The sequence below is a fragment of the Mangifera indica genome, chromosome 14 (genome assembly GCF_011075055.1).
Source record: "Mangifera indica cultivar Alphonso chromosome 14, CATAS_Mindica_2.1, whole genome shotgun sequence".
Lineage (NCBI taxonomy): Eukaryota > Viridiplantae > Streptophyta > Magnoliopsida > Sapindales > Anacardiaceae > Mangifera > Mangifera indica.
This window is the reverse complement of record NC_058150.1, coordinates 3867964-3892886: the sequence shown is the minus strand read 5'-3', so window position 1 is coordinate 3892886 and position 24923 is coordinate 3867964. Positions and strand designations below refer to the sequence as shown.

General features: G+C 34.8%; 5 protein-coding genes across 7 annotated transcripts; 1 reads left to right on the top strand and 4 right to left on the bottom strand.

Annotated features, from left to right (window-relative positions):
- The first annotated feature begins 146 nt into the window (after positions 1–146).
- LOC123195490 (prohibitin-3, mitochondrial) lies at positions 147–3241 on the top strand. The gene is made up of 3 exons (XM_044609220.1): positions 147–564; positions 1966–2515; positions 2992–3241. Exons 1-2 carry the CDS (start codon positions 253–255, stop codon positions 2506–2508), a joined length of 855 nt encoding a protein of 284 aa, XP_044465155.1. The 5' UTR covers positions 147–252; the 3' UTR covers positions 2509–2515; positions 2992–3241.
- A 728-nt stretch (positions 3242–3969) lies between these two features.
- On the bottom strand, positions 3970–6448 carry LOC123195954 (glyceraldehyde-3-phosphate dehydrogenase, cytosolic-like). Its single transcript, XM_044609831.1, has 11 exons — positions 6297–6448; positions 6119–6219; positions 5846–5961; positions 5661–5760; positions 5261–5407; positions 5094–5154; positions 4911–5008; positions 4654–4796; positions 4503–4586; positions 4320–4409; positions 3970–4196 (listed from the first exon to the last, which is right to left on the bottom strand). Exons 1-11 carry the CDS (start codon positions 6322–6324, stop codon positions 4154–4156), a joined length of 1011 nt encoding a protein of 336 aa, XP_044465766.1. The 5' UTR covers positions 6325–6448; the 3' UTR covers positions 3970–4153.
- A 2116-nt stretch (positions 6449–8564) lies between these two features.
- LOC123196986 (cytosolic Fe-S cluster assembly factor NBP35-like) lies at positions 8565–12106 on the bottom strand. 3 transcript variants are annotated; one of them, XM_044611156.1, is made up of 4 exons: positions 11952–12106; positions 11495–11578; positions 11287–11388; positions 8565–9788 (listed from the first exon to the last, which is right to left on the bottom strand). In XM_044611156.1, the coding sequence occupies exons 2-4, from the start codon at positions 11529–11531 to the stop codon at positions 8860–8862; spliced, it is 1068 nt and encodes a 355-aa protein (XP_044467091.1). In that variant the 5' UTR covers positions 11532–11578; positions 11952–12106; the 3' UTR covers positions 8565–8859. The 3 variants fall into 3 exon arrangements, with proteins under 3 accessions (XP_044467091.1, XP_044467093.1, XP_044467092.1); XM_044611158.1 differs by having other exon boundaries at positions 11495–11573; positions 11952–12060; XM_044611157.1 differs by having other exon boundaries at positions 11495–11580; positions 11899–11965.
- Positions 12107–13422: 1316 nt separating this feature from the next.
- LOC123196938 (F-box protein SKIP14-like) lies at positions 13423–16794 on the bottom strand. Its single transcript, XM_044611091.1, is given in 3 exon segments — positions 13423–14306; positions 14308–14786; positions 15637–16794. Coding segments are annotated over 3 exon segments (1350 nt in total). The 5' UTR covers positions 16444–16794; the 3' UTR covers positions 13423–14242.
- Positions 16795–17944: 1150 nt separating this feature from the next.
- On the bottom strand, positions 17945–24583 carry LOC123196615 (glucose-6-phosphate 1-dehydrogenase, cytoplasmic isoform). The gene is made up of 16 exons (XM_044610667.1): positions 24424–24583; positions 23983–24163; positions 23634–23719; positions 23416–23464; positions 23131–23317; positions 21985–22142; positions 21831–21899; positions 21148–21206; positions 20766–20802; positions 20441–20512; positions 19968–20115; positions 19643–19738; positions 18966–19036; positions 18576–18691; positions 18401–18446; positions 17945–18318 (listed from the first exon to the last, which is right to left on the bottom strand). Exons 2-16 carry the CDS (start codon positions 24151–24153, stop codon positions 18151–18153), a joined length of 1533 nt encoding a protein of 510 aa, XP_044466602.1. The 5' UTR covers positions 24154–24163; positions 24424–24583; the 3' UTR covers positions 17945–18150.
- Positions 24584–24923: the final 340 nt, after the last annotated feature.

Genomic DNA, 24923 nt, shown 5'->3' with positions numbered 1-24923 from the left:
TTTTAAATTATTTAATACCACATTAATTTGTATAAGTTGAAAATTTTTGTTATATAATACTCTTTTTTTATAAATTAATTATTTTTTAATTTTACATTGGAAAAATAGTTTACTCACATCAAATTTTCTAATTATCAGAAAAACCCTACTCTCTAATTTTCATACAGACAAGCATAGCACACACCCCCTCTTACTCTGTTCCCACCTCTAAACTAAACCCCAACTAAAACCCCTACCTTCTGTGCTTTGAAAATGGGCAGCAGCCAAGCCGCAATATCGTTTCTGAACAACCTTGCTCGCGCTGCTTTCGGGCTTGGGGCGGCCGCTACCGTGGTAAATGCGTCGCTCTACACCGTTGATGGAGGCGAGCGGGCCGTGCTCTTTGACAGATTCCGTGGTGTGATCGATGAGACCGTTGGTGAAGGGACCCACTTCCTCATCCCGTGGCTCCAGAAGCCGTTCATCTTCGATATCCGCACCCGGCCCCACACCTTCTCTTCCATTTCTGGAACCAAAGATCTCCAGATGGTCAACCTAACCCTCCGTGTTCTCTCTCGCCCTGAGGTGATAAATCTAGCACCCAAGCCTAAAATTTGAATTCCATTTCGCGTTCATTATTGTAGTAATTGCCATTGTATATTAAAATAGATTCAGGTAAATGGATTTTGCATTGCAAAAGATAGAAATTTAATTCTATATTGTGAAGAGTGTGTGAATTTGTTTGAATGAAAGTTTGAGATTACATTTCTGAAGGACTGATAAAGGAAAAAGGAGAACAATTCCCTTTATTTGGTTTGATAATAATGATCAGTGTGAGGGGTAAGTTATTGTTGTTAAAGGCGAAAAACGCCAAAAGGCAATGTTGTTCCTATTGCCTAGGCAAAAAGGCAAGGCGAAGGCCTTTTTTATTTAAGGCAATTACATAAATTCCATTAAAAAAATTCTCATTTCCATTAAGTTTAAAATAATCTTTTACCACACCGACAATACAAAATTGATCGACAACTTCATTAGCAGTCTCAAACTATATTAACAACTAGTTATCATACCTAGACCTCTCTGACAACTATATAAAGGATTAGTGAAAGACGGCTTATTTAATGATCTTAAATCTCTCTAACAAACTCTCCGATAATCTTAGAACTTGTTGATAACCTCTTCGGCGACCTTAAAACTCATTGTCGACCTTTGAACTCGCTAGTGATTTGTCTGATGACCTCAAACCTTATCGAAGATCTCGAAAATTGTCAATAACCTTTATATCTGACTGTAAATTGCCCAAAACTTGTTGAAAAGTTTAAGACTCTATCGAAAATTATCTAGAAATTGTTTTTAGCCCTCAAATTTAGTCGAAGATAGTGTAGGTGATAATAAAACATGGTTTTCCAATGCCTAAAGCTTCTCCAAAAATGTCAAAAAAGTGCTAAAGGCAATCGCCTTTGAACCATTAGTTGCTTTGACTATACTCAAGGTGATGGCTACATTGCCTTGAGTAAAGTGTCACCTGAGGCATCCCTTTGATAATTATGAGGGAAACTAATGGAATATGTTTCTTAGTTCTTGTGTACTCTATGAACAGAAGTCTCCAATTTCTTATGGCTTGTAGTCTCCTTAAGTAATCTTTCCTGAAAGAAAACTGTTTGGATATTGTTTCTGTTGCTCACTTAGCGTACTTCATAAATATATGTAAATATGAATTCAATAAAGATCTACTTTGATACTTGTTTATACCCTATACTTGTTTTTTTTTTTTTTTTAAATTTTAGTCAATAATAAATTATGTAAATATATTTCCCAAAAGAAAACTGGCATTCATTTGAATATAGTTTCTGTTGTTCACTTAGCCGTACTTCATAAATATATGTAACCTTGAATTCAATAAAGATCTACTTTGATGCTTGTTTATACCCTATACTTGTTTCTGTTTTTTCATTTTTAGTCAGTAATAATTGATGTTTGTGATAGGTTTTACGGCTGCCCTACATTTTCCAACATCTTGGACTTGAGTATGACGAGAAGGTGCTTCCATCAATTGGGAATGAAGTCCTTAAGGCTGTGGTTGCACAGTTCAATGCTGATCAGCTTCTTACTGAGCGTCCCCATGTTTCTGCATTGGTCCGAGAGTCCCTGATCAGACGTGCGAGGGACTTCAACATTGTGCTGGATGATGTGGCTATCACACACTTGTCATATGGGGCAGAATTTTCAAGGGCAGTGGAGCAGAAGCAGGTGGCACAGCAGGAGGCGGAGAGGTCTAAGTTTGTTGTCATGAAGGCTGACCAGGAAAGGCGGGCTGCAGTTATTAGGGCTGAGGGTGAAAGTGAGGCTGCACAACTAATTTCTGATGCAACTTCTAAGGCAGGTATGGGATTGATTGAGCTGAGGAGGATTGAAGCATCAAGGGAAGTTGCAGCCACTCTGGCTAGGTCTTCTAATGTGGCTTACCTACCTGGTGGGAAGAACAACATGCTTCTGGCACTAAACCCTGCCCTGGCTGGCGGCCGTTGAATAACAGGTCATTTATGTTGTATTTGGAATGCATAATTTGGGTCATGGAAATCAGGGCTTTATTCTAAAGACATTAAGTTGAATGGGTTAAAAAATATTGTGTGATTTGTGCTGGACGCATTTCTTCTGTCTGTTGTCTGATATCAATATATAAGCATGTTTGTAGACAGATATTTTTGCAACTTCTGTTCACAATCATTAGTTCTTGATACTTGATTTGTAAGTGTGTTTGGATCTTTTCCTATAATATAAATTTAAATCATTACATTTTCCAAACTTCCACAGTTCTGGGTTATTCATTGACATTTTGATTTAAGGAATGCTTTTGAGAGCCCTGTGGGTAGAGTAGAACTTTCCATTTGATTCTTTTTGGTCTTCCTTTCATATATCATGTATAGATTTTTTTGGCTTAGATTTTTTTTGCTTTCTGTTTTTGTGTAGCTCCTTTGGTTGCTGGATTTAATATGTTTTTCCATGTTGCAGGATCTGCTCATGTGGTTAGGGCATGTTCAAGTTGTGAAAGTTGCCCCTGCTTAGTTACTGGAATTTCTTTTTGCTTTCATTAGATTTTTTAATTCAAGAACTTCTGTAATAATCTTGTGCTTTGATGTAAACAATGGGTTTCTTGTCTTGATCTTGACTATTTCCATCTTCTTGTGGGGCTGCAAATATGGGAACAAAGTTGCTCGGCCTTTCATTTTTCATCTATCAGATGGTCCATTGTTATTGGTAACAGGACAGGGAAGGCTATAGCTTATTTCATAAATATGGAAATTATACACACAATCTGGTTTATAAACATGTGTTTAATTCATAACACTCGGATTTCTCTGATTATTTCTTCAAAGTCCAAACTAGAGGTTGTATTGCACCTCTGTCTGTCCTTTGCCTAATCAGAGTCCGGTTTTCAGTAGTGATGCCCAATTTTTGAACTTATGTCAGGATTTACAGAGGAGCTAAGATAAGTCCATGTCCAGCACAAGGATTAATTTTTCTTTCATTTTTTGGTGGGTCCTGTCTGTGGTTCATTCATGAAAAAAATAAACGGGCAAATTCTTCATATGCGAAAAACTTGCAAAACATCATTATGTTCATAATGGATATTAAGGGTAGATTCAAAGTTAAATTTGAATTTGGTTTGATGGTTTGATAATATAATTAAGCAAAAAATAATTAAAATAATGAAATTCTAATAAATATTTATTAAAACGATGTCAATTTAATCAGTCTATATCAAAATTTTTCAAATTTATGAGTTTAACAAATCGAACACTCTTAAAATTTAAGATCAAATTTAAAAATATTTAGTTTTCAGATTTAAATTTGTTTGAGTCAAATTTATTTTAGATTTATTCAAATCGAAATTATTTTTGAGTTTGAACAAATTTGCTTCAAACTCACCTGTAATTTGGATGTGTATTATCACAAAGGGCTGGAAGAGTCAGTTTCAAACAACAATGATGGGGAAAGGTAATGCATAATAATACCATAATATTTAACCGAAATAACCGGATACCATGTTCCGAGCAGCAAGAAATTTTCTCAAAAAAACATGTTATCGGAAGCCCAAACAAAGAAAATGAATTAAGCAAATCCCTTTGGCAACATGCCAATCAGTCCCATCTCCAATCCCACGCCTCGTTCTTTAACAGGAAGCCATGTGGACGATCAAGTCAATCACGCGGGTGCTGCAACACCAAGCAACAGGTACTTTAGAAATAATAAAAGCAAAATCATCAATTTATCAACCTCTTCTTCATGGTAAAATTATGTAGAATTAGCCTGCATTGTGTGTGGATATTAATACAAACCTGTAGCCCCATTCGTTGTCGTACCAAGAGACAAGCTTCACAAAGTTGTCGTTCAAGGCAATTCCAGCCTTGGCATCAAAAATGCTTGATCTGCATAATATGCAATTGATAGAAATGTGAATCCCAGTAAACTAGTACCTAGACCTGACATTTGTTCAGGCATAAATGATTAAATAACCTCACCTGCTGTCACCTAGAAAATCTGTAGACACCAAATCATCCTCAGTGTAACCAAGAATTCCTTTCATTTCACCCTCAGATGCCTCCCTATACAAGAGAAAGGTAACTTAAGGAATGATGTTGCATAGGACTGCCCAGAATTAATCATCCTTACTTGATAGCAGCTTTGATCTGGTCATAAGTGGCCTTCTTCTCGAGTCTGACAGTGAGGTCAACAACTGATACATCCACAGTGGGAACACGGAATGCCATTCCAGTCAGTTTTCCATTCAATGCTGGCAGGACTTTACCAACAGCCTAGACAAGATTGAATAAATGACAGCCGATTTAGTTGTGTAACCATGAAAATAAATGAGTTATGAGAGTGGATTTTCTTATATGCAAGTGAGGAGTAAATAATGATTATGATACCTTAGCAGCTCCAGTACTGCTGGGAATGATGTTGAAAGAAGCAGCTCTACCACCTCTCCAGTCCTTCATTGAAGGGCCATCAACAGTCTTTTGAGTAGCTGAACAATAAGGAACAACAAGTCAAGCAAACATATTCAATGATCTATATTATTAATGAATTAATTATATTCATTTAATACTCACCAGTAATGGAGTGGACAGTGGTCATAAGACCCTCAATAATACCAAATTTATTATGAATAACCTGTTACATTTGTTGAGTTCTTTTATTAAAAAAAAAATCAGATATATAAACCTGAAACTTTTTAGAACTGCATGAAGCAGGGAGAAAAGAAAATGAATTAAAATACCTTGGCCAATGGAGCAAGACAGTTGGTGGTGCAACTAGCATTGGAAACAATATCAATGTCTTTATTGTATTCATTGGCATTCACACCCATGACAAACATGGGAGCATCTTTGCTTGGTGCAGAAATAACAACCTTTTTTGCACCACCCTGTGAAGCCATCAATAGAGCCGACTAAATGAACCAGCAGAATAGTAATAATGACATGGTTATAAAAGTAAAACCAGTAGAATTCACTATTACATACAGATTAAAGGGTATTCATAATTCGAATTCCAGATAATTTCCAAGAATTCGAAGGCGATAAAAAAAGAGCTTTTGTAATTGAAAAAGTTATCGAAGTCTGATGTCATCAGAGGTTAAAAGAGAAAATTAAAAGATGTGAGCAAAAATGATATAAAACCTTCAAATGAGCAGCAGCTTTGTCCTTGTCAGTAAAAACACCAGTGGACTCGACAACGTATTCAGCTCCAGTCTCACCCCATGGGATCTCCTCAGGGTTCCTGATTAATAGAACAAATCAAGTAACAATTTCTGTGTCGTGATTTACAAGTGTTTGGTTAAAGAATGACGGAGGATAATACATACCTGACACCAAAAACTGTGACAGGCTTATCCCCGAAAAGCAGAGTCTTTGAGTCCTTGACCTTTAGTTCGTGCTTATTCCATTGCCCATGAACACTATCATACCTGAACATGTACGTCTACATATCCAAGTTAAATCATCGTAAGTACATTATTGTATTCGATTTTATCTGAAGCTTCAAATCATCTCATCCTATCTTTTATATATACGTATACATCTTATTTTATACACACACACACACACTAAACTTAGATTATAAAAACAGAAGCCGGCACCATGTAGTCGGTCGTAATGAAAGGGTCGTTAACAGCTACGAGCTCAACGTCGTCTCTTTGCAAAGCAACTCTGGCCACCAAACGTCCGATTCTTCCGAATCCTTCAACCAAGAAGTAGATAAAATCAACGAATTAGATAAAAATAAAACAGAGATTGAGAAGACAAAAATGCATATACCGTTGATTCCAATCTTGATCTTGGCCATGATGATCTATGATTCGAATGACGAAACAGAGAGTGAAGTTGATTTGGTTTATATAGTGGGAGGGTGACAGGCCTCTTGCCGAGAAATGATTTAGTCAAACATAATCACCATTGATTTCGAGAAACGTGTTTACACATGATAAGAGTTTGTAGTTGTGGTTTCACGTTATCAGCGGTTTGGAATCAGTAAAAAATGAGACTTAAAATGCAGAGTTTTGTTCTAAAGTTACGGTGGGTGACTGTTTTCACATGATGACTCGTCATTACATAATGTAAAAAATGGGACTTAAAACGCAAGCACACAACACGGACTCTCATCACGCGAAAAACATTGTTTATGTTTCATGGGGACATCAAGGTCTTTTCGATTTTATTTTTTTCAAATATATTAATTATTCAAAAAATTGGATAATTAATTAAAATAATCTTACTTAGGGTTTATTCGATTTTAACCACTCCTCAAATATTGATAAGTTTTCTGGACTAGAGCATAAATTTTCTTTTTGCTGTATCTCTATACAAATTGGGGGTGTTTTATTATTTTAAATCCTAGAAAAAATTATATAAATTACATATTTAATTTAATTTTTAACATTGCAAGATTGTCCAAAATGTCAAAAGTCATAGTTTTGGCTAGGTGCCAAAGGCAATGGAGCTCCATGGAGGACAACATGATGACTCATGTTAAAAGGAAAATAGAAAATGATGATAATTCAAGAAAATATGACATTTTTAAGGCTTAGTGAAATTATTAAACTCTTGTATGCATATAAATCTAAGACAGAAAACATCTATATAACTTTGAAACTTAAAAACTTCACCAATAGGATGTCGTACAAAATTGAAGATCATTATGATGTTTATTATATTATTACGCTATTGAAGATAATAAAACAAATAGTCTTTCACTATATGACGGTTACTCGTAACGTAAGAACAATATCATCCAAATAATGTTACAAAACATAATAGATTATTGGACGTTTCACAAAATTTCAAGAAAAACACCAAGTAGGCAAGTGTTTGAGTATTGGGACAATTATTTAAAAAGATGTTTATTAGAGTAAGTATTATATACATACCTAAGGAAATTATAGTTAATATAGCAAAGAGATATATGGTGATGGGCCAAAAAAATAGACATCTAATACTTGAGAGATAAAGACTTATTCATGTTATTTTCGTAGGACCAGACAAATATATCGAATATGATTAATTAATATTATTTTTGTTGTTGTAAATTATATTTTGTTTAGTATACAATCATGCTTAATGAACTCTAAGAAGTTCTTAAGTAAAACATAAAAACTTAAGATACAATATTTTTTTAAATTAATTACAAATACCCACGTGCATACGTAACCCACTTACAAAAACCAGAGTTGAATATGAATCTACATAAATATAGATCTAAAAACTTAAAACTCATATCTCTGATTAGATAGATAATCACCGTTGATTTCAAGAAACGTGTTTGTCACATGATAAGAGTTTATAATTGTGGTTTCACGTTATCAACGGTTTGGAATCGGTAAAAAATGGAACTTAAAATGCAGAGTTTTGTTCTATAGTTATGGTGAGTAACTGTTTTTACAGGTGTAGAATCTTATGAGATAGACTTTGGCTTATAGTAAGAGTAGAGATGACGTAGAGCCAAGCCGAGTTTAACTATGGATTAACTCAAATTTGGTTTAAAAAAGTTAAAAAGTAATTCGAATTTAATTTAAATTTAATTTGAAAGAAAAATTTAAAGTTTATAACTTGATTTTATGAGTCAATCACTTGAGCTTGAGACCTAAGAAAAATTCAAGTTTGTGCTTCGAATCAAAGTTAGCTTAAAACAATTTAATCACCTATAATACATTGCAATTACATGAACCTGATGCAATTTATAAAATGTCAAAAGACACCCCAATGCGGTGCTAATTTTGCAATTAGACAAGCAAAATTCATTACTATTTAACACTTTCAACATTATCTCATTCATCTTCTGTAAAGTTAATTGTTTAAAGATATTTATCTATTTATATATCCTTGAAAATCGAAATATGTCTATTTTAAATTCAATTAACAACCCTAAAATTAAAGTGTAAATATAATAAAATTTATAAGTTCTAATTTAAAAAATAGGATCCTTTTAAATCTTCCAAATTGACATAATAAATGAAAACCCAATTTAAGGTACATTGCCAGTATTTTAATAGAAAAATGTAATAAAAAATAAAATTATGAAAGCCCACATAAACCAATATTAAATCATTGAATCATAAAATTAAACTAGTGACAACCCAAAATTCTGTTACAGTCTCAGTGCGAAAAGCATCAAAATCAAGTTCTTTATCAATAATTCAGATACAAGGATCTTCTTATAATACAAGACAGTTAAAATACCAACCACCACAAAGATCCATGGCAAGTTGAGCAGCTTTAGGACAAACTCTTAACGAAAACTGTAAATAAGTTCTAAACAAAGTAAAAAACAAAAATGATTCACTGCAATCAGGTAGCAAACATAATCCGCGATGAACAATCGTCTTTACTCATTCATTTGCAGTTCTTGATTCCACTGATTTGCGGCCAGTAGTTTATCAATGATACTCTTCAATGCAGGCACACTAATCCCACATTTCTGATCAGCAAAGCAAGATCTTCCTTCTTCGGCCGCCTTGCAAAGCTTTGGATCCAGAGGTACCTTACCAAGAAAAGGTACTGCCATCTCCATGCACATTTTTGCTGCACCGCCACCACTTGTATCAAATACTTCACTCAAGGCAAGCAAGTCCAACATTTCCGGTGCCTTTTCTCTCATATACTTTATCACATTCTCTGTCACATCTATCTGCTCACCGTTCTCTGCTCCCCGAATGAATCTGAAATCTGTTAATGGCTGGCATAAGCCACTCATGTTCTCAACAACTCCAAGAACTGGAACTCCAACTTTCTTGCAAAAATTTACTTCTTTCCGCACATCAATCAAAGAAACCTGTTGAGGTGTAGTTACAATGATTGCACCATCAATTCCTGTAGCCTGGAGATATTGGACAATAGAGATGTGCTCATCTGAGGTCCCCGGCGGTGCATCAACAACTAAAAAGTCAATCTCTCCCCAATATACATCCTTTAAAAATTGCTTGATGAGTCCATTCTTCCGAGGTCCCCTCCATATGACAGCTTCATCAGGGTTGGGGAGCATAAATCCAATGGACATAACCCCAAGGTTGGATTCCACATAAACAGGAGACCAACCAAGGTTACTTTGGTGAATGTCTTGACCTTCTAGGCCAAGCATCTTCGGGATACTGGGGCCACAAATGTCTATGTCCAGGAGACCAACTTGGAAGTCCATAGCCGCTAATGCAAATGAGAGCTGTGCAGAGATTGTGCTTTTTCCAACTCCACCTTTACCTGATAGAACCAATATCTTATGCTTAACTGTAGCCATTCTTTCAGCAATAGCAACCAAGTCTGCAGAAACCAATACATAAAATAATAAAAAAACAAGCAACTCATGAGATGGAAAATATGTTCTAGGCAAAATAACATGTTAAGCATATAAGTGCTGCGATCAGTTGTACAAGAAACAATTTGCATCAGCGATGGCAATACCTATCATAGTAAATTTAATGCATTTCTTCTCACAGCTACATTTTCCATGGGAGGTAAGTTATAGTATGAAAGAAACTTTCCAAAAGAATAGTAATAAAATTTAAATCAGAAACAAAAAAGAAGTATATTCTTCACTTTTGGGGTTCTGGATAATATTCATTTTGGCATACAAGAAATAACTAATCATTGCTTTCAAACATGCAATATGGCCTATGATGGCAGTCCGTTTAAACCCAAAAGGTGAAATTTAAACCTAAAGATGTGAGTTTGACAAAGCTGAAATATTTTTACACTCTTGACAAGATTAAGTGCACATAATCTTTACCTGATTTCCATGCTTCAAATATAATAGATAAGGTCATGTAATACTTGTCATTCGTTCATAGTAAACAACTATTACACTTAAACACATTAAGTTTTAACCAGGAACTTAACAAAGAACTTCTCACATACAAATAAAAATTAAATCAAATAAGAGAACACCACAACAGCATTAATCTCAGTAGCATCTAATTTATTTCAACTAAAATGACAGGTATCAGTAAGAGAATTTCCTTGTAATCAAAATACTTATAAATTTAGAGAAAGTAAATCCTCACTAAAATTCTCTCAAGACTAATTAATTTAACAGCTAATAAAGACTATCTTGAAGACTAACAAATTAATGGTGCATGAGCTGAGCTGCTTAGACTTAGAGAGACTTGTAACTATCACAATTATTCATACTTCTACTGAACTAGTGGGTGATTTTAAAACCTGACCAATACATGATCTGATATCTGCATTATAGAAACCACAACCCCATAAATAAATAGGCAACACTTGCACAGCAGTCAACTATAAAGCCGCTCAAAATCAAGTCCACAACAATTACGGCAACATACCAAATTGATTCCAAACTATAAAGATTTTAGAAAGCCAAAAAGTGATCCTGTATCATCTTGTGAGATAATATCTCCAATCTCTTAACAGCACCATACTATATGATTAATTTTTACGTCAGACTGCAATCTACAATATAACATAATCCCTCAATCTCTAAGAACATGAAAGGATAGCACCATATTACTTAAAGAAATTAGTTACAGTCAAGTTAAATTCATTGTATAAATTTTGGCCTCTAGCCATGCCATTTAAAACAGGGAATCTTTTCTCACCAGAAAGAAACAAACTTTACCAATGAAAGTGGGCTCACATAAAACAACATCCCCAATTGATTTCTAACTAGCATAATCCATCCAAATGTACTAAGGCTTCCAATCGCACTTAGTCAAATCCAATTTAAGTTGCAGCCAGCAATTATATAAAAGCTTATAAATATAAAGACAAAGGCAAAGAAAATGCAAAAGGTTAGAACCTGGGTCGGGGCCTTTAGGAGCAGTAGCACAAGCTTCTTGATTAGGGCATCCTCGGCAGGTGTCAGATTTTCCTGCAGACTCTGACTGGGGACCTGGGCAATCTGAGGAACAAAACAAAACCGATGAATTCAATAAAATGTAACCTTGTACATAACAAAAGCCAAAAAATCAACATAATCAAAATTAGGAAGAGAAATTGAAGCATACGTTCATTGGCGTTTTCAGGGATTTCACCGTTCTCCATAGCCGGTTTCGCTTAAATAAGTTGTTATTAGTTCAAAGAACGCTGAGCTCTAAACACAAGGCAAGAAACAAGTCAAAATTGAGACGAGCTAAACTAACAATAACACAATAAACAAAACAAGTGTTTCCTCTCCTTCCAAAAAAAAAAAGTATCATAGCAAAGAGACAAACGGAACTTGAAAAATATTTTTTTAAAAAAGGTATCTTTAATGTTTATTGCAATTTGAAAAATTATCCTATGCCTTTTATCAAACACCTTAAACCAAACAGTAACACAAAAACTCTGTTGATAATGAGAAGAAAAAATTCTAAAAAAATCTAAAGCGGGCAGAAGCTCAATCAAAGAGGACTGAAATTATAAAAAGCACCTATGCATGCCGTGACACTCAGATTGTATATAGAGAGGTTTTAGAAGACTAACCAGAGTAGGAGAGTCGATTTCTGCTGGGATTTTGAAGCCGGCTATTTAGAATTAGAGATGCAACGCAAGCACGCAGCACGGACTCTTCAATACGCGAAAAAAATCGTTTATTTTTCATGGGGACATCAAGGTCTTTTCGGTTTTATTTTTTTCAAATATATTAATTATTCCAAAAATTGGATAATTAATTAAAATAATCTTACTTAGGGTTTATTCGATTTTAACCACTCCTCAAATAATGATAAGTTTTCTGGACTAGAGCATAAATTTTCTTTTTGCTGTATCCCTCTACGAATTGGGGGTGTTTTATTATTTTAAATCCTAGAAAAAAATTACATAAATTACATATTTAATTTAATTTTAACATTGCAAGATTGTCCAAAATGTCAAAGTTTATAGTTTTGGCTAGGTGTCAAAGGCAATGGAGCTCCATGGAGGACAACATGATGGCTCATGTTAAAAGGAAAATAGAAAATGATGATAATTCAACAAAATATGACATTTTTAAGGCTTGGTGAAAATATTAAACTCTTGTATTTGTATGCATATAAACCTAAGGCAGAACTGCATCTATATAACTTTGAAGCTTAAAAACTTCACCAATAGGATGTCATACAAAATTGAGGATCATTATGATGTTTGTTATATTATTGCACTATTGAAGATGATGAAACAAATAGTCTTTTGCTATATGACAGTTACTCATAACGTAAGAAGAGCATCATCCAAAGAATGTTACAAAGCATAATAGATTGTTGGACCTTCCACAAAATTTCAAGAGAAACATCAAGTAGGCAAGTGTCTGAGTGTTGAGACAATTATTCAAAAAGATGTTTATTAGGGTAAATATTGTACACATACCTAAGGAAATTATAGTTGATATAGCAAAGAGGTATATGGTGATGGGCCAAACAAATAAACATCTAATACTTGAGAGATAAAGACTTGATCCTGATATTTTCTAGGATCAGACAAATATATCGAATATGATTAATTACAATTATTTTTGTTGTTGTAAATTATATTTTGTTTAGTGTACAATCATTCTTAATGAACTCTAAGAAATTCTTAAGTAAAACATAAAAACTTAAGATACAATATTTTTTTAAATTAATTACAAATACCCTCATGCATACGTAACCCACTTACAAAACCAGAGTTGAATATGAATCTACATAAATATAGATCTAAAAACCTAAAACTTATATCTCTAATTAGATAGATAATCAAAAGATAACCCGTTCATTTACCAGGTCTAACCATGGTAATATACATTGCATAATATTTTCCAATTGGAGTTTTAAATCATTGCTACAAGAAAAGAGATTAATGACCAACAGAAAAACACATGAATGTCTTAACAATCAAACATCTCTTATTTCTTTGCAAAACAAACCACACATTATTTTTTCCCACCCTATTCAACTTCTGCAACACAAACACAACACTCCTAACAATTCTTTTTTTTTTCCTCCACCATATTTAACTCCCCCAACACAACACAACTCGATCTCTGTTGAACAACATACGAGACATCTTTTTTTCTCCACCATATTCAGCTGCTTTGATACAATTCAATCTCTGATCAACATTGCAGTCATAAATCTACACATTTTTTCCCATCGTATTCAACTTGTGTTCTCCAAGCCATAGCCATAGTCAACTAGAATACAGCTAACAACTCCAGTTGCACTATAACATACCAACACTGCACTGCACATTGATGCTCCCCGCTTCCCAACAAATATTTGTTCCACAGTGTAGCTTTATGTAATCCGCAGTTGATGCCACAGCAAAAATCTTTATTTCTGCGATAAACTAATTCAGAAACCAAATATTCGATTAACTATATCTGCAATTGGTTTTTTCAAGATATCCTCCACACAAATTCTCCATTTCTTCTCTTTTCAGCCACCTTATTTCTTTACTTGTACATCTCCCTTTTCCTTTTTCTCTTTATTTTTCCTTTTTCAAGATATCCTCCACACAAACTAAAGTTTTTCCTTCAATGCAGCAACCAAACACGAACCAGAAAATCAGACAGCAATAGGGACTCTGCCTCATAAGTTGCAAAATGCAAGATTCATTACCACTGGCAACAGATTTAATGGCTTGAAATTCTTGGCACAAGGTCAATGGCTGTCTATTATATTTGCGCTAATTATCTGCACAGCAAATCATGTGGATTCTAGTCCATATGTCCCCTTGCTATCTCTTTCTTTCTTTTTTTTTTTTTTTCCCCTTTTTTTTTCCTTTTTGGGACAAGAAACTCCATCTATCCCCTACAGTAGTCATAAAAATGAAACTCTGTATCTTCTCTCTTTACAAAAAATGGTGCCTTTAGAAGAGGAAGCACACTTTTGACGTTTCTACCAACTTTTTCAGACAATCCAAACATAGCACATCTAGGCAAAATGTCTCCACATAATCATAGTCCTCAAGACAACACCCACAATAAAAACATCGTGATATGCAAAGCGTGCAACCCCTACAAAACTGAGGGGCATGATCTTTTGCCCCGCAATTCTCTCTTGGGCAGTCATAGACTAGCCCCGGTTTTTGGCATTTAGGGCATATCTCAACATCAAAAGCACGATCATCATCACAAGGAGGATATAATTGTCCAAAACCGGAAAACTGTGGTTTAGGGGTTCTCAGCTGCATACTGTCATCCTCACCAAGTATGCACTTAAATTCTTCAAACTGCTTGTCTGTTATACCCATTTGTCTACCAATTCTTAAGTGCTTTATTCCTGGAGTGCCAGCGGACATGAAGGCTCTTAAATTAGACAAAATGCCCTCAATGCTGAGTTTGAAACAATCTGGCACACAAAGCTGCAAACAAAAAGCCCATAACTGTTACTTCATCATATTACAAAAAATTAACCTCAGGAAGAATGGGGATATAGGAATGAAGATAAGAAATCATTAACATCTGCTTTAATGGACAAAAGTTTGATTAATTCACTGTCAGTGTATCCTCTTTTCTCAAGAGAACCTACATATAAATCAGAAGGCTTCAAGCAAGGTAATATTACAAGCACAATAAACAAGGAAATCCCAATCACAACATCAAGAATTCAAAACAATGAGTAAGAATTTGAATCCCTTTACACTAAATTATGGCATATTAATACACATGTCCGGATGAAGACAATCATTCTAATAATCACACATGTTATCCATTTGAATGCTATCAAGAAAAGAGTACTTTCTATTATTTGAATACAAAAGCAAGGCAGTAGGACCACTTGGGAGAGAGTCTAACCTCTCAAATGGTAGACAACTAGGGGTGGTTTTGGGGATCGTTCTTGCTTGCATTTTGTAAAGAAGAGCTTTTGCTCATAACCAATTTAAATATTGAATGAAATCAATACAAACACAATTCATTTTTCATTCATTTTTGCTGTTAATGCTCATAAAAGCAATCTGTTCAATCCATTCGAATCATTTTTTGTCATTCTTGCTTAAATTCATTGTTCTTGCCTGCTGGGTTCCTAACAACATCTAAATAGGTCATAGTCATCACACTTTTACAATGTTTTCGGTGTGAATACAAAATCAAATAAAGAATCACAAAGCTATTCTTACAAATATAAAACAGTTATCAGCAAATATAATTACAACCATAAGCTTAACGAAAATAGATTTAACAAAGGAATCTATTCAAGCCACAAGTACTGACCTTGTTCAGCCCTGGATTGCTTTCAAGCACACGCTTCAAGCCACTATCAGTGATTTTACAACAGTTCACAAGACTCAGGCATTGAAGAGTGCCGACTGCCCTATCAGTCAACTTCAAAAGAGCATCATCACTGAGCTTCAAACTCAAAGGTTGATCAATGTGAATGCTCCTCCATAATACGGGATCACTCCTAACTGCATCACGCAATGACCTACAAACTCTTTCAACAGCAAGGAGGTCCTTCACTCCCAGATAACCCAGAGCAAAAAAAAAGGCATCATGAGGAGCACCTCCTTCATCACAACCAAAAGAAACTTCCTTAGCCTCATTATTACAAGCAACCCCATCATTCACATTTAAAATCACATTCCCACTACAACCAGAATTATCACCATAAGAAATTCCATTACCAATCCCAAATTGACTAAAACTACTAATTGGAATCGATATTTCATCAAATTGCAAGTTATCCTTCCCTTGTTGAAACCTCAACAGATTGAGACCAGAAAAGGATTTTTGATCTCCATCGTGTTTTTCACGCTTACATCCCCATAAATCTCCAACATCCATCTCAAGATCTTGAATGATTGCCGTGAATGTAGGCATAGGCAACTCATTCATAGCGCTCCCCAGTTCTTGACCGAAACTAACCTCCGACTCTTTATCTAAAAAGTCCTTATCTAAACTACTGAAACTCCATGAGCCCCAGACATCATCGCAACTCAAATCAATTCCCTTCTCTGATTCCTCAGCTAACGCGCTAAAACTCCACGAACCCAAGATATCAGTATGGAAATTCGAACCCATTGATACAATATACACAACTTACAAGAAAAAACTCAAAATTGCACAACAAGAAAACCCTTGACCCCAGAAAAGTGAATCTATCGAGAGAAGTAAATTGACGAAGTGGGTCGGCGAAAGAGATGAGAAAGTTAGAGTTTGTGAGGAGGAGAAAAGCGTGAGAATATAAAAAGAAGGTACAAGTTCACGTTAGCGAAAGAAAAGGGAGAAGGAAGAAGGAAGAGGGTTACGCTTTAGAAAAGGGTATAGAAGTTGTTGTATAACAAAGGCCAAGGAGATCCGGAGATATCAGACTGATGAATCTCTTGTCCCTCCTCTACAAGAACCGGAAAAAATATATATAAACATTATTGATACTTGTATTTGACCAAGTATAATAATTATTTTTAAATATATAATATATTTATTAATAAGAGTTGGTTACGATTGGTTTTTCCTTTTCCTTTTCCTTTTCCTTCAATTTCAATCGATTTTGTAAATTTTTAATGGAAGTTGTCAAATTTCAATGATGGAATGAAAGGAAACCAAGAAAGCCATATGGGAAATTGATAAGATATATTTAGCTAATTAATAAAATCATTATCTCCATCTAAATATAATAATTGTGGGCACAAATTATTGAAATGAAATGCCTCAACTAATTGGGGTGAAGTTTAGTTAGGTGGGTTCCAAAGTCATTTTTGCTTATGGTGCAAATTTTATAACTAAGTTTAGGATTCCATCTCATTATTAGTCAATATCTTTTTATTAATTTTTCTTTGTGTGCGTTGAGTTGGTTAATGATTTATGTCTAAATTTTGGCCTGACCACATAATTCACATAAATAACAAAGAAAGCTTCCACAAATCACATCTTCCTAAAACTCAAAAGACTTTACTTTTACAAACCCACCAAGTTAATTGCTCTTTTGCCCGCAACCACCACATCATTCTTATTGAATCTTCTTCAAAACCTTGCAAGAGAAGTTAGACATAGAAAAGAAAAGATGGTCAAACCAATAACAAAAAACAAAAGAATGTTTGTCAGTGTCAAATTGTTGGCTCCTTGGCGTGTGGAAGAAGCCCAGATAGCTGAAATGAGAAGGGGGGTCAAAGATGCTTTTCATTAATCATATGCACACCAAATCTTCCCTAAATTATTATGAATCTGATGCTGAGGCTATGATTTTATATGTCTGTCAGACAATTCGATAGCTTAGAGCTGTCACAATGCTTTCTTTTAAATTAGTCGCCTTATATTTTTATAATGAAAATTCTAATTTCAGAAGTGAATGTTCATACACATCCCCAGAAAGCTTTGTAAGAAGCTAAGATATGATCTCCATTATTACGAGTAATGATGCTTCGTCTTTGTTCCCTTTCGAGACTTGGCAAAGAGGGAATATTCTTTTACCTGCTTTGTGCAAACGTCTTGCTATTACAAATAGAAACGCTTCTTTCAGAAGCTAAGAAATTTTGCTGTCGAAAGTGAGGACATGATTTCAACTAAGATCAGAAGTTGAAAGTTTAGATATGTAATCTGCCCACCGCAACATTTATTGATTCAAGCATCTTTTTACACAACAGATTCATACTCTTTCAGCATAAAAACAACTTGTTTCTTCAACACACTTTCGTAGTAAAGATTGCATCGCCACATTATTGTCGTATTACTGTTCACTGTAACGAAAAACTCAACTCAAACGGCATTTATTACGCATGCTACATCTTTCTATAAGGTGGGGGGAATCCATATATATCCATGTGTTTGAACATAACCTGCTTTGGCTAGAAGCTCATCTGCCTCGGCAGGACCTCGGCTGCCTGGTTTGTATATTTGTGGCTTCAGTTCACCATTGTCGATGCTGTGCAGAAGAGGTGTGAAAATCTGCCAGGCCGCCTGATAATTGAAACAATAGTATTGTTGAAGTTTGATGTGAAGCTATAAGTATAGATATATAACCAAGTGTTCAAATTTTTACCTTCAACTCGTCTCTGCGAACAAAATGCTGCTGATCGCCTCGAATCCTGTCAACAATTTCCAGTTTCACGATAAATTTATGTATGAAAAGATATAAGCTTATACTTAAAATTTTGGATTCATTTCATTATTGCACTAAAAATATGTATATAATTAACACAGGATTAGGTTCATACGTGTCAAGAATTAGGCGCTCATAAGCCTCTGGGATTGTAATATTTTGATAGCGTTGCCCATATGACAAGTCAAGTTCACTTTGTACCGTTGACATCTCAAGACCTGGCTGCTTGACCTGCATGTGAGAGAGAGCAACTCAGCTTACATGAACGAAGATGGATATGAATGTGGACTCATGTGACTTGATTGCAAAAATATATTCTCTTCCAGAAAAAAAAGTTATCTCCATTATCAGACAAAGCAAATACCTTTCTTATGCAACTGAAAAAAAAAAAAAAGCACGTTACCCAACTCAGCTCTAAATTTAACAATAAAAGCAATTTCTTCTACAGAAAAAAAAAGGGAACTTTGGCAATAGCTACCATAATGCTGAAATCAGATTTACTTACCGTCAGCTTCATGTAAATGGCTTCTGATGGTTGAAGGCGTATTACAAATTCATTTCTTCCTTGCCTTTGGCCTAGATATTAAAGAATATTAGCAATTGATTAATGGTTTTCAGGTATTTAGACAAAATCAAACAACACTCAGGCTGCAATAATTCATGCAATCATAGAGGTAAACAAAAAGTCAATAATCCATTGACTTAACTGCTGATTTTGAACCTTTAATTTTATAGAGAATGGTTCAGTTTCTGAGAAAAATGCATTACACTCAGAAGTTACACTGAAATACAAGATATCCCATTATCATTTGAAATATGCTACTTTTCTTTACCTACCAGAAAGCACATTTACATTTACACAACCAACAAACTCTTTTTTTTCAAACAAAAGCTCTATTTTCATATCCATACTTAAATAAGATCTACTTCCAGAAGCTGAATTGGAAGAAATTATACCAAACAAACCCTAAAACCTGTACACCTACAACCTGAATGTATATACAAGTAAAACTGAGCACCATCATGTTTTATGACTGCTGCAAAACTTTGTTAGTGACAACACATCCTAAGTTAGATAGTTACTTCTCACAATCCGTTTATATGGAAAACAGGGATAGTGCACAGAAAACATAGAAATACTTCAACAGAAACTTGTACTGAATTTCAGGTTTAGTGCCATACATTTGTATATATCACCAGGAACATCCTTAAATTGAACGCGTATCTCCGCCTTCCTGGAACTCAATGCTTTTCCTGCCTTTAATATAAAGGGAACACCTAAAAACAAAGATAGATGAGTAAATTATCAATGACAGTGGGAACAAATGGAGACATGAATGTGTTGGGTCAGCTTGGTGCATTAGACATACATATATTAAAACAATCATCACTAATTTGCAGTTCAGGATAAGAAGCAATTTCCAAATTAGAAAGTTCAGAACCTATTTCCAGTGAACTGTATTAAGTTCTGGAAAGGATAAAAACGTAGAATAGAAATTCATAATACCTTCCCATCTTTCATTATGTATGTGCAACACCATAGTTGCAAATGTTGGGGTATTTGAGTGGTCAGGAACTGTTGGATCATCCCTATAGCCGTCATATTGTCCAAGAACAACTTCATCATAATTGATTGGAAGTACAGATTGAAGAACCTGAGTTTCACATAATAATCAGCAATAGTATGGCAGAGATAGGTCTGGGACTATGATGATAGATATTAAAATGCTAAGAAAACTAAAAGAAATCTAACAGGGCACATCAATCATTATGTATATGTACTGTTTATAATCAGAAACCATAGACAAATCAATCCTTGTTTCTTCAGTATATCATTACAAATGGAAAATGAAATATAAATGATGAAACATAGGTTCAATAAAAATATAGAGACCTTTGTAGCAGGAAAATTAATGGGTGACAGAACATATGTTTGTAAATGCTTTTCAATGATGAAGTAAAAAGTTACAAGTTACACACCTTCACTTTCTCATCCCGGATGTGCTCAGGTTTCAAAGAGACAGGCTTTTCCATGGCAACGAGACAAAGAACCTGTAGTTGGTAGAATGCAAAAATATTTATAAAAATAGGAAAATGCAAATATATGCTTTCCTTCCTCTTTATGCAAGGCATTGAATAATCAAATGTTATTCTCACTTCTGAAAATTACTTAGTATCAAATTATATTCTCACTTCTGACTTCTCTAGCATTAAGAAAACTGATCAAATATGGAAAAAATAGTCATCGATACAAAGATGACTCGTTAACCATACAAAAAACATTTTGATTCAATATATGGCTCACCTGCAATAGATGATTTTGAATAATATCGCGGACAATCCTGTAAAACATGAACATAAATTTAATTAATGCAAGATTACTATCAATTTCATAATTGTTTGACACCATATAGGTTGAATTTTCTATATTTTTTCACAAGGCAGATCAACTTTATAAGTACTTGGATTTTTTAATCCATTTGTTAAAATTTTTTTTGTCAAAATCAGCAGGATGTATGAATAAAACTAGCTTCAAAGAATAAAAGCAATGTATAGAACTCAAGTTTTAATGTGCAACCAACGTGTCCATAATTTAACCCAAAAAGAAATAAAACACATGATTTTTCTGATTTTTTCATGTCAAGTTATTGCGCAAAGAATTGAGAGTAGTCATTTATCAAGCATACCCATATTCGTCAAAATATCCTCCACGGCCTTCAGTTCCAAAATCCTCCCTAAAGACAATCTGCCAAATAAATAAAGATACATATTAAAATCGCAGCTTTCAGTTACTTGACAATTCACTGTCCATGTTTAGGCCAAAAAGCTTCCATGATCACAGGTAACCATTCATAGATACAACTGATAATTTCAACACCACCTAGAGTCCCTACCCTAGCCTTAACAATAGTAATGTACCTTTGATGCCTTAACTCAGTTAAGTTATTGTCCTACTAATATGTACTTTGGGAGAATCACACCTCAAAAGTTAACTATTGAGATTGGAAAACTCAAAATCATATAAATCTCACACTAGAAGCCCTCACTTTTTAAAGTGGGATCCAAGTCTCATACTTTGCACTTGGGGTCCTAACATTCCACCATGCTCTGCAACCCCAACGCAACAGAAGTGTGATAATGGCTTTGATACTAAATGATACAAAACTTGGGAGAACCATACTTCAAAAGCTAACTATTGAGATTGAAGAGCCCAAAATCATAGAAACCCTATACTAGAAACTCATATTTTTCAATGTGAAATTCAAATCTCATACATTGTACTTAGGATCTTAACACTTACATTAATACCTAACAACATAGCAGGATCTTAACACTTACATTAAACCTAACAACACAGAAGGATTCTCACCTGTACATTGGCAATATTGTCACGATTCCAGAGGGGCAAAAAGAAACGATTGGCGAAGCGAAGCACCAACTACAAGTAGCATGTAGATGGAAATGAGTTGAGCATACAAAACTAGATAAACAATGACTAAGTACCTATTTGTGCATATGTTTACCAAGTTTTGCACCAATTCCTTTCCCAAATAGTGATCAATACGGTAAATTTGTGATTCATCAAACAGCTCTCCTATCTGGGTACTAAGTTCCTCGGACGAGTCCAAATCCTTGCCAAATGGCTTCTCAACAACAATCCGAGTCCATCCACCAAGATCAGCTGGAAAGGATTAATGCATTACAGCTATTAGATCTTCAAATGCTAACATGAGTTTTGAACTGACACAATATCAGTACTTCCAATCAAAGCATCAAGCTTAGAGAAACAACATTTCAAACTGTACTGTAGGTTGTCAATGAAATACAAAAATTACAAGGAAAACAACTTGAAGCATTGATTGTGAAAATTGAGGTAGTAGTCAGTTTAAGTAAAAAGTTTCCCATGCTGGTTGTTGGCTTGTGACTGAATCTCATGAATATGGTGTAAAAAGTTATTCATGCAATTCAAAATTTGTTCACTGAATATACAAAACAATAAGATAGATTCTAACTCAAGCATGCCCTTCAGATATAAAATATAAACAGCAATTAACTTAGGCCTACGACTAGAGTATATCATTAAAGTCAGATACCCACACACAACCTACAACACTACCTTACCAAGTGCCATTGCATGCTAAGTAGCTGTCAGGTTTCTAACAGCAATTTGGTTTCAGACAGTGGACACCTAGAAATACCTGATAGGATAGGTGTTTTGATGTTGGGATGGTGATGATTTCTGCCAGTAGACTTACCCTCTGGAGACAGTGGATGCTAACAATGCTCCACTTAATTTGGAAGCTACCACAGCCCAGAGGAATTTAGTCTTTGCATCAACTCCAAATAATAAAAAGTGCATCAGGTGAAGGACTTCTTGTAGGAGAAAAGGAGAACAACTCATAGTCAAGGGTGGTGGTTGTATAAGCAAATAGACTACAAATATTTGTTAGTTTTATAGTTTATTATCTGAAGTTAGTCAGCCTTCTTATAGCAGTTCCTATCATAATGGAAAGAGAGATTTTTAATAGATCAATGCAATCTTTAAGATGACTACAGAGATTGGTTAAAGTGGAAAAATGACAGAATCACTGCCTCCATATTGGATGAAATAGAAAAAAGCACAATTCTACTAATCGATTTCTCCACAAAGGCAGTTCCAGGGGACTTACATTTATTCATGCAACACCGCTTAATCATCCTGCATACAGATGGATAGACTGATGGGGGAAGTGCAAAATAGAAAAGTCTGCGGGATGATCCTTCCACACTGCCTTTTGAGAACTCATGTTCTGAAATTTCCTTGTCCAATAGCTGAAAACCCTCCTCGGTATCATAAGTACCACTTACATATTTAATCTTCACCAAAGGTTACACCAACCAATGAGATGTTACCACAGAGCAATATAACTGAAATGAAAAATAGAATCCAGAAGTAGATAATAGGAGGTACTGACCAGTTGCAAAAAATCTGATACTTCCTCTTCTTTGGAACCAGTAAGATATCTGCAATTATTTCTCAAAAATCAATTAATATGAACTGTAGGAAAAAAATTCAACAGTGACACAAAACATCACTGTTTCTTCTAATATTCTATACCTAGATCAAATAAAGAATGTTAAACATTTTAGTTGTAAAAAAGGGATAAAAGAAATAAAGTAAAAAAAATCTCACCCACGAATGCGACTTCTCAGCTGATCATCTGAAATCTTAGTCCTTGCATAGCCAAAAATGTGAACATCATTCGATGTTAGAAATCCCTGCACAAAACAACAGCAATCCCAAATTAACACACCCAGTCACCCTTGCAAGATTCTTTAGAGATGTACACCAAATCAAATATTATCTTATCACATGCAAGCGGATCTATAAAATTAATCATCCCCAAGTCAAGCATACATAGTAGTACATGAGCTTACTTAAACTGCACTAGTGGGACATGCACATAATTCAATTTTTAGTTTTCCTTGTTTGGGATTAGAAATGATATGACCCGAAGAGAGAGAGAGTTAGGTGAGGAAACCTGGCGGTATAGATTGAAGAGAGCAGGGAAAGTCTTCTTCTTGGCAAGATCACCGGAAGCACCAAGAACAACAATTGAAAGACAACCAGTTTCCGGTGCATTATCATTGTCAGAGAATGAATCACTCCTGAAAGTAGCCCTTTTCTCCACCAACCATTGACCTGATCCCATCTTCTAAACTCTATATACAAAAACCAGTGCATCAACTTAAGTCAGATCATCTACTAAATACGTTCATCAATTAGCAAAACAGAAAATCAGCTGACTCCTCTCATCTTCGGTTCCACCGACCAAACAAATAGACATTCAAACAAAAACAAGAGGATGTCCGAATTCCAAAATATAACGCAAATAATAGCAGATTCAAACAAACAAAATAATCCAACTGAAGACGACAAAACATGAAAAGAGAAAGAAGCGGAGAAGAAAATGAACCAAGACCTGGTGAAGCAGAGACGAGAGAGATTGAGAAAGTGTGCGTGCGTGGGTTTGGTGAACGTGGGAAATTTAGAATGCGAAAATGGGACAGTTGATAATTGTGATTGGCAACTGCCCCATTTTAATTCGAAGCTCAGCAGCCGTACTTGACAAGAATACTCCTGTTTTTGTAAGTAATCGTTGTTCTCACCAAATAAATACCTTAATCACATCATCAGGTCCTTCAACTCGGCAAAAAAAGAACTATCTTAGTAATAATACATGGGTCCAAATAAAAATATTGTAAAGGCGAGGACTTAAGCGAAATACTATGAAATACTGTCTTCATACAAAATACGGCCATATACAGGAAACATGAAGATTTCCCTCGTTTAATAACGAACTTAACATCAGAAACGACACACCTGCGCAAGCGACCACTGAAGGAAGATGAGTTTACCGAATAAGATTTATTTTTTGTAAGAATAACTATGATTGTGTACGAAATAGACGGTCCAGATTAA

What these genes read in the sequence shown, in the direction of transcription:
- LOC123195490 (XM_044609220.1), top strand. Translation starts at nt 253, where the DNA reads ATGGGCAGCAGCCAAGCCGCAATATCGTTTCTGAACAACCTTGCTCGC. An exon ending in GTGTTCTCTCTCGCCCTGAG is followed by an intron (nt 565 to 1,965) that starts GTGATAAATCTA and finishes TGTTTGTGATAG; the next exon opens with GTTTTACGGCTGCCCTACAT.
- LOC123195954 (XM_044609831.1), bottom strand. Translation starts at nt 6,324, where the DNA reads ATGGCCAAGATCAAGATTGGAATCAACG. An exon ending in GATCAAGATTGGAATCAACG is followed by an intron (nt 6,220 to 6,296) that starts GTATATGCATTT and finishes TCTTGGTTGAAG; the next exon opens with GATTCGGAAGAATCGGACGT. An exon ending in GATTTTCTAGGTGACAGCAG is followed by an intron (nt 4,410 to 4,502) that starts GTGAGGTTATTT and finishes CATATTATGCAG; the next exon opens with ATCAAGCATTTTTGATGCCA.
- LOC123196986 (XM_044611156.1), bottom strand. Translation starts at nt 11,531, where the DNA reads ATGGAGAACGGTGAAATCCCTGAAAACGCCAATGAAC. An exon ending in CCCTGAAAACGCCAATGAAC is followed by an intron (nt 11,389 to 11,494) that starts GTATGCTTCAAT and finishes TTTGTTCCTCAG; the next exon opens with ATTGCCCAGGTCCCCAGTCA. An exon ending in TCCTAAAGGCCCCGACCCAG is followed by an intron (nt 9,789 to 11,286) that starts GTTCTAACCTTT and finishes TGGTTTCTGCAG; the next exon opens with ACTTGGTTGCTATTGCTGAA.
- LOC123196615 (XM_044610667.1), bottom strand. Translation starts at nt 24,153, where the DNA reads ATGGGATCAGGTCAATGGTTGGTGGAGAAAAGGGCTACTTTCAGGAGT. An exon ending in TATCAGATTTTTTGCAACTG is followed by an intron (nt 23,318 to 23,415) that starts GTCAGTACCTCC and finishes CCTTTGGTGAAG; the next exon opens with ATTAAATATGTAAGTGGTAC. An exon ending in AGGAATTGGTGCAAAACTTG is followed by an intron (nt 21,900 to 21,984) that starts GTAAACATATGC and finishes TGCTACTTGTAG; the next exon opens with TTGGTGCTTCGCTTCGCCAA.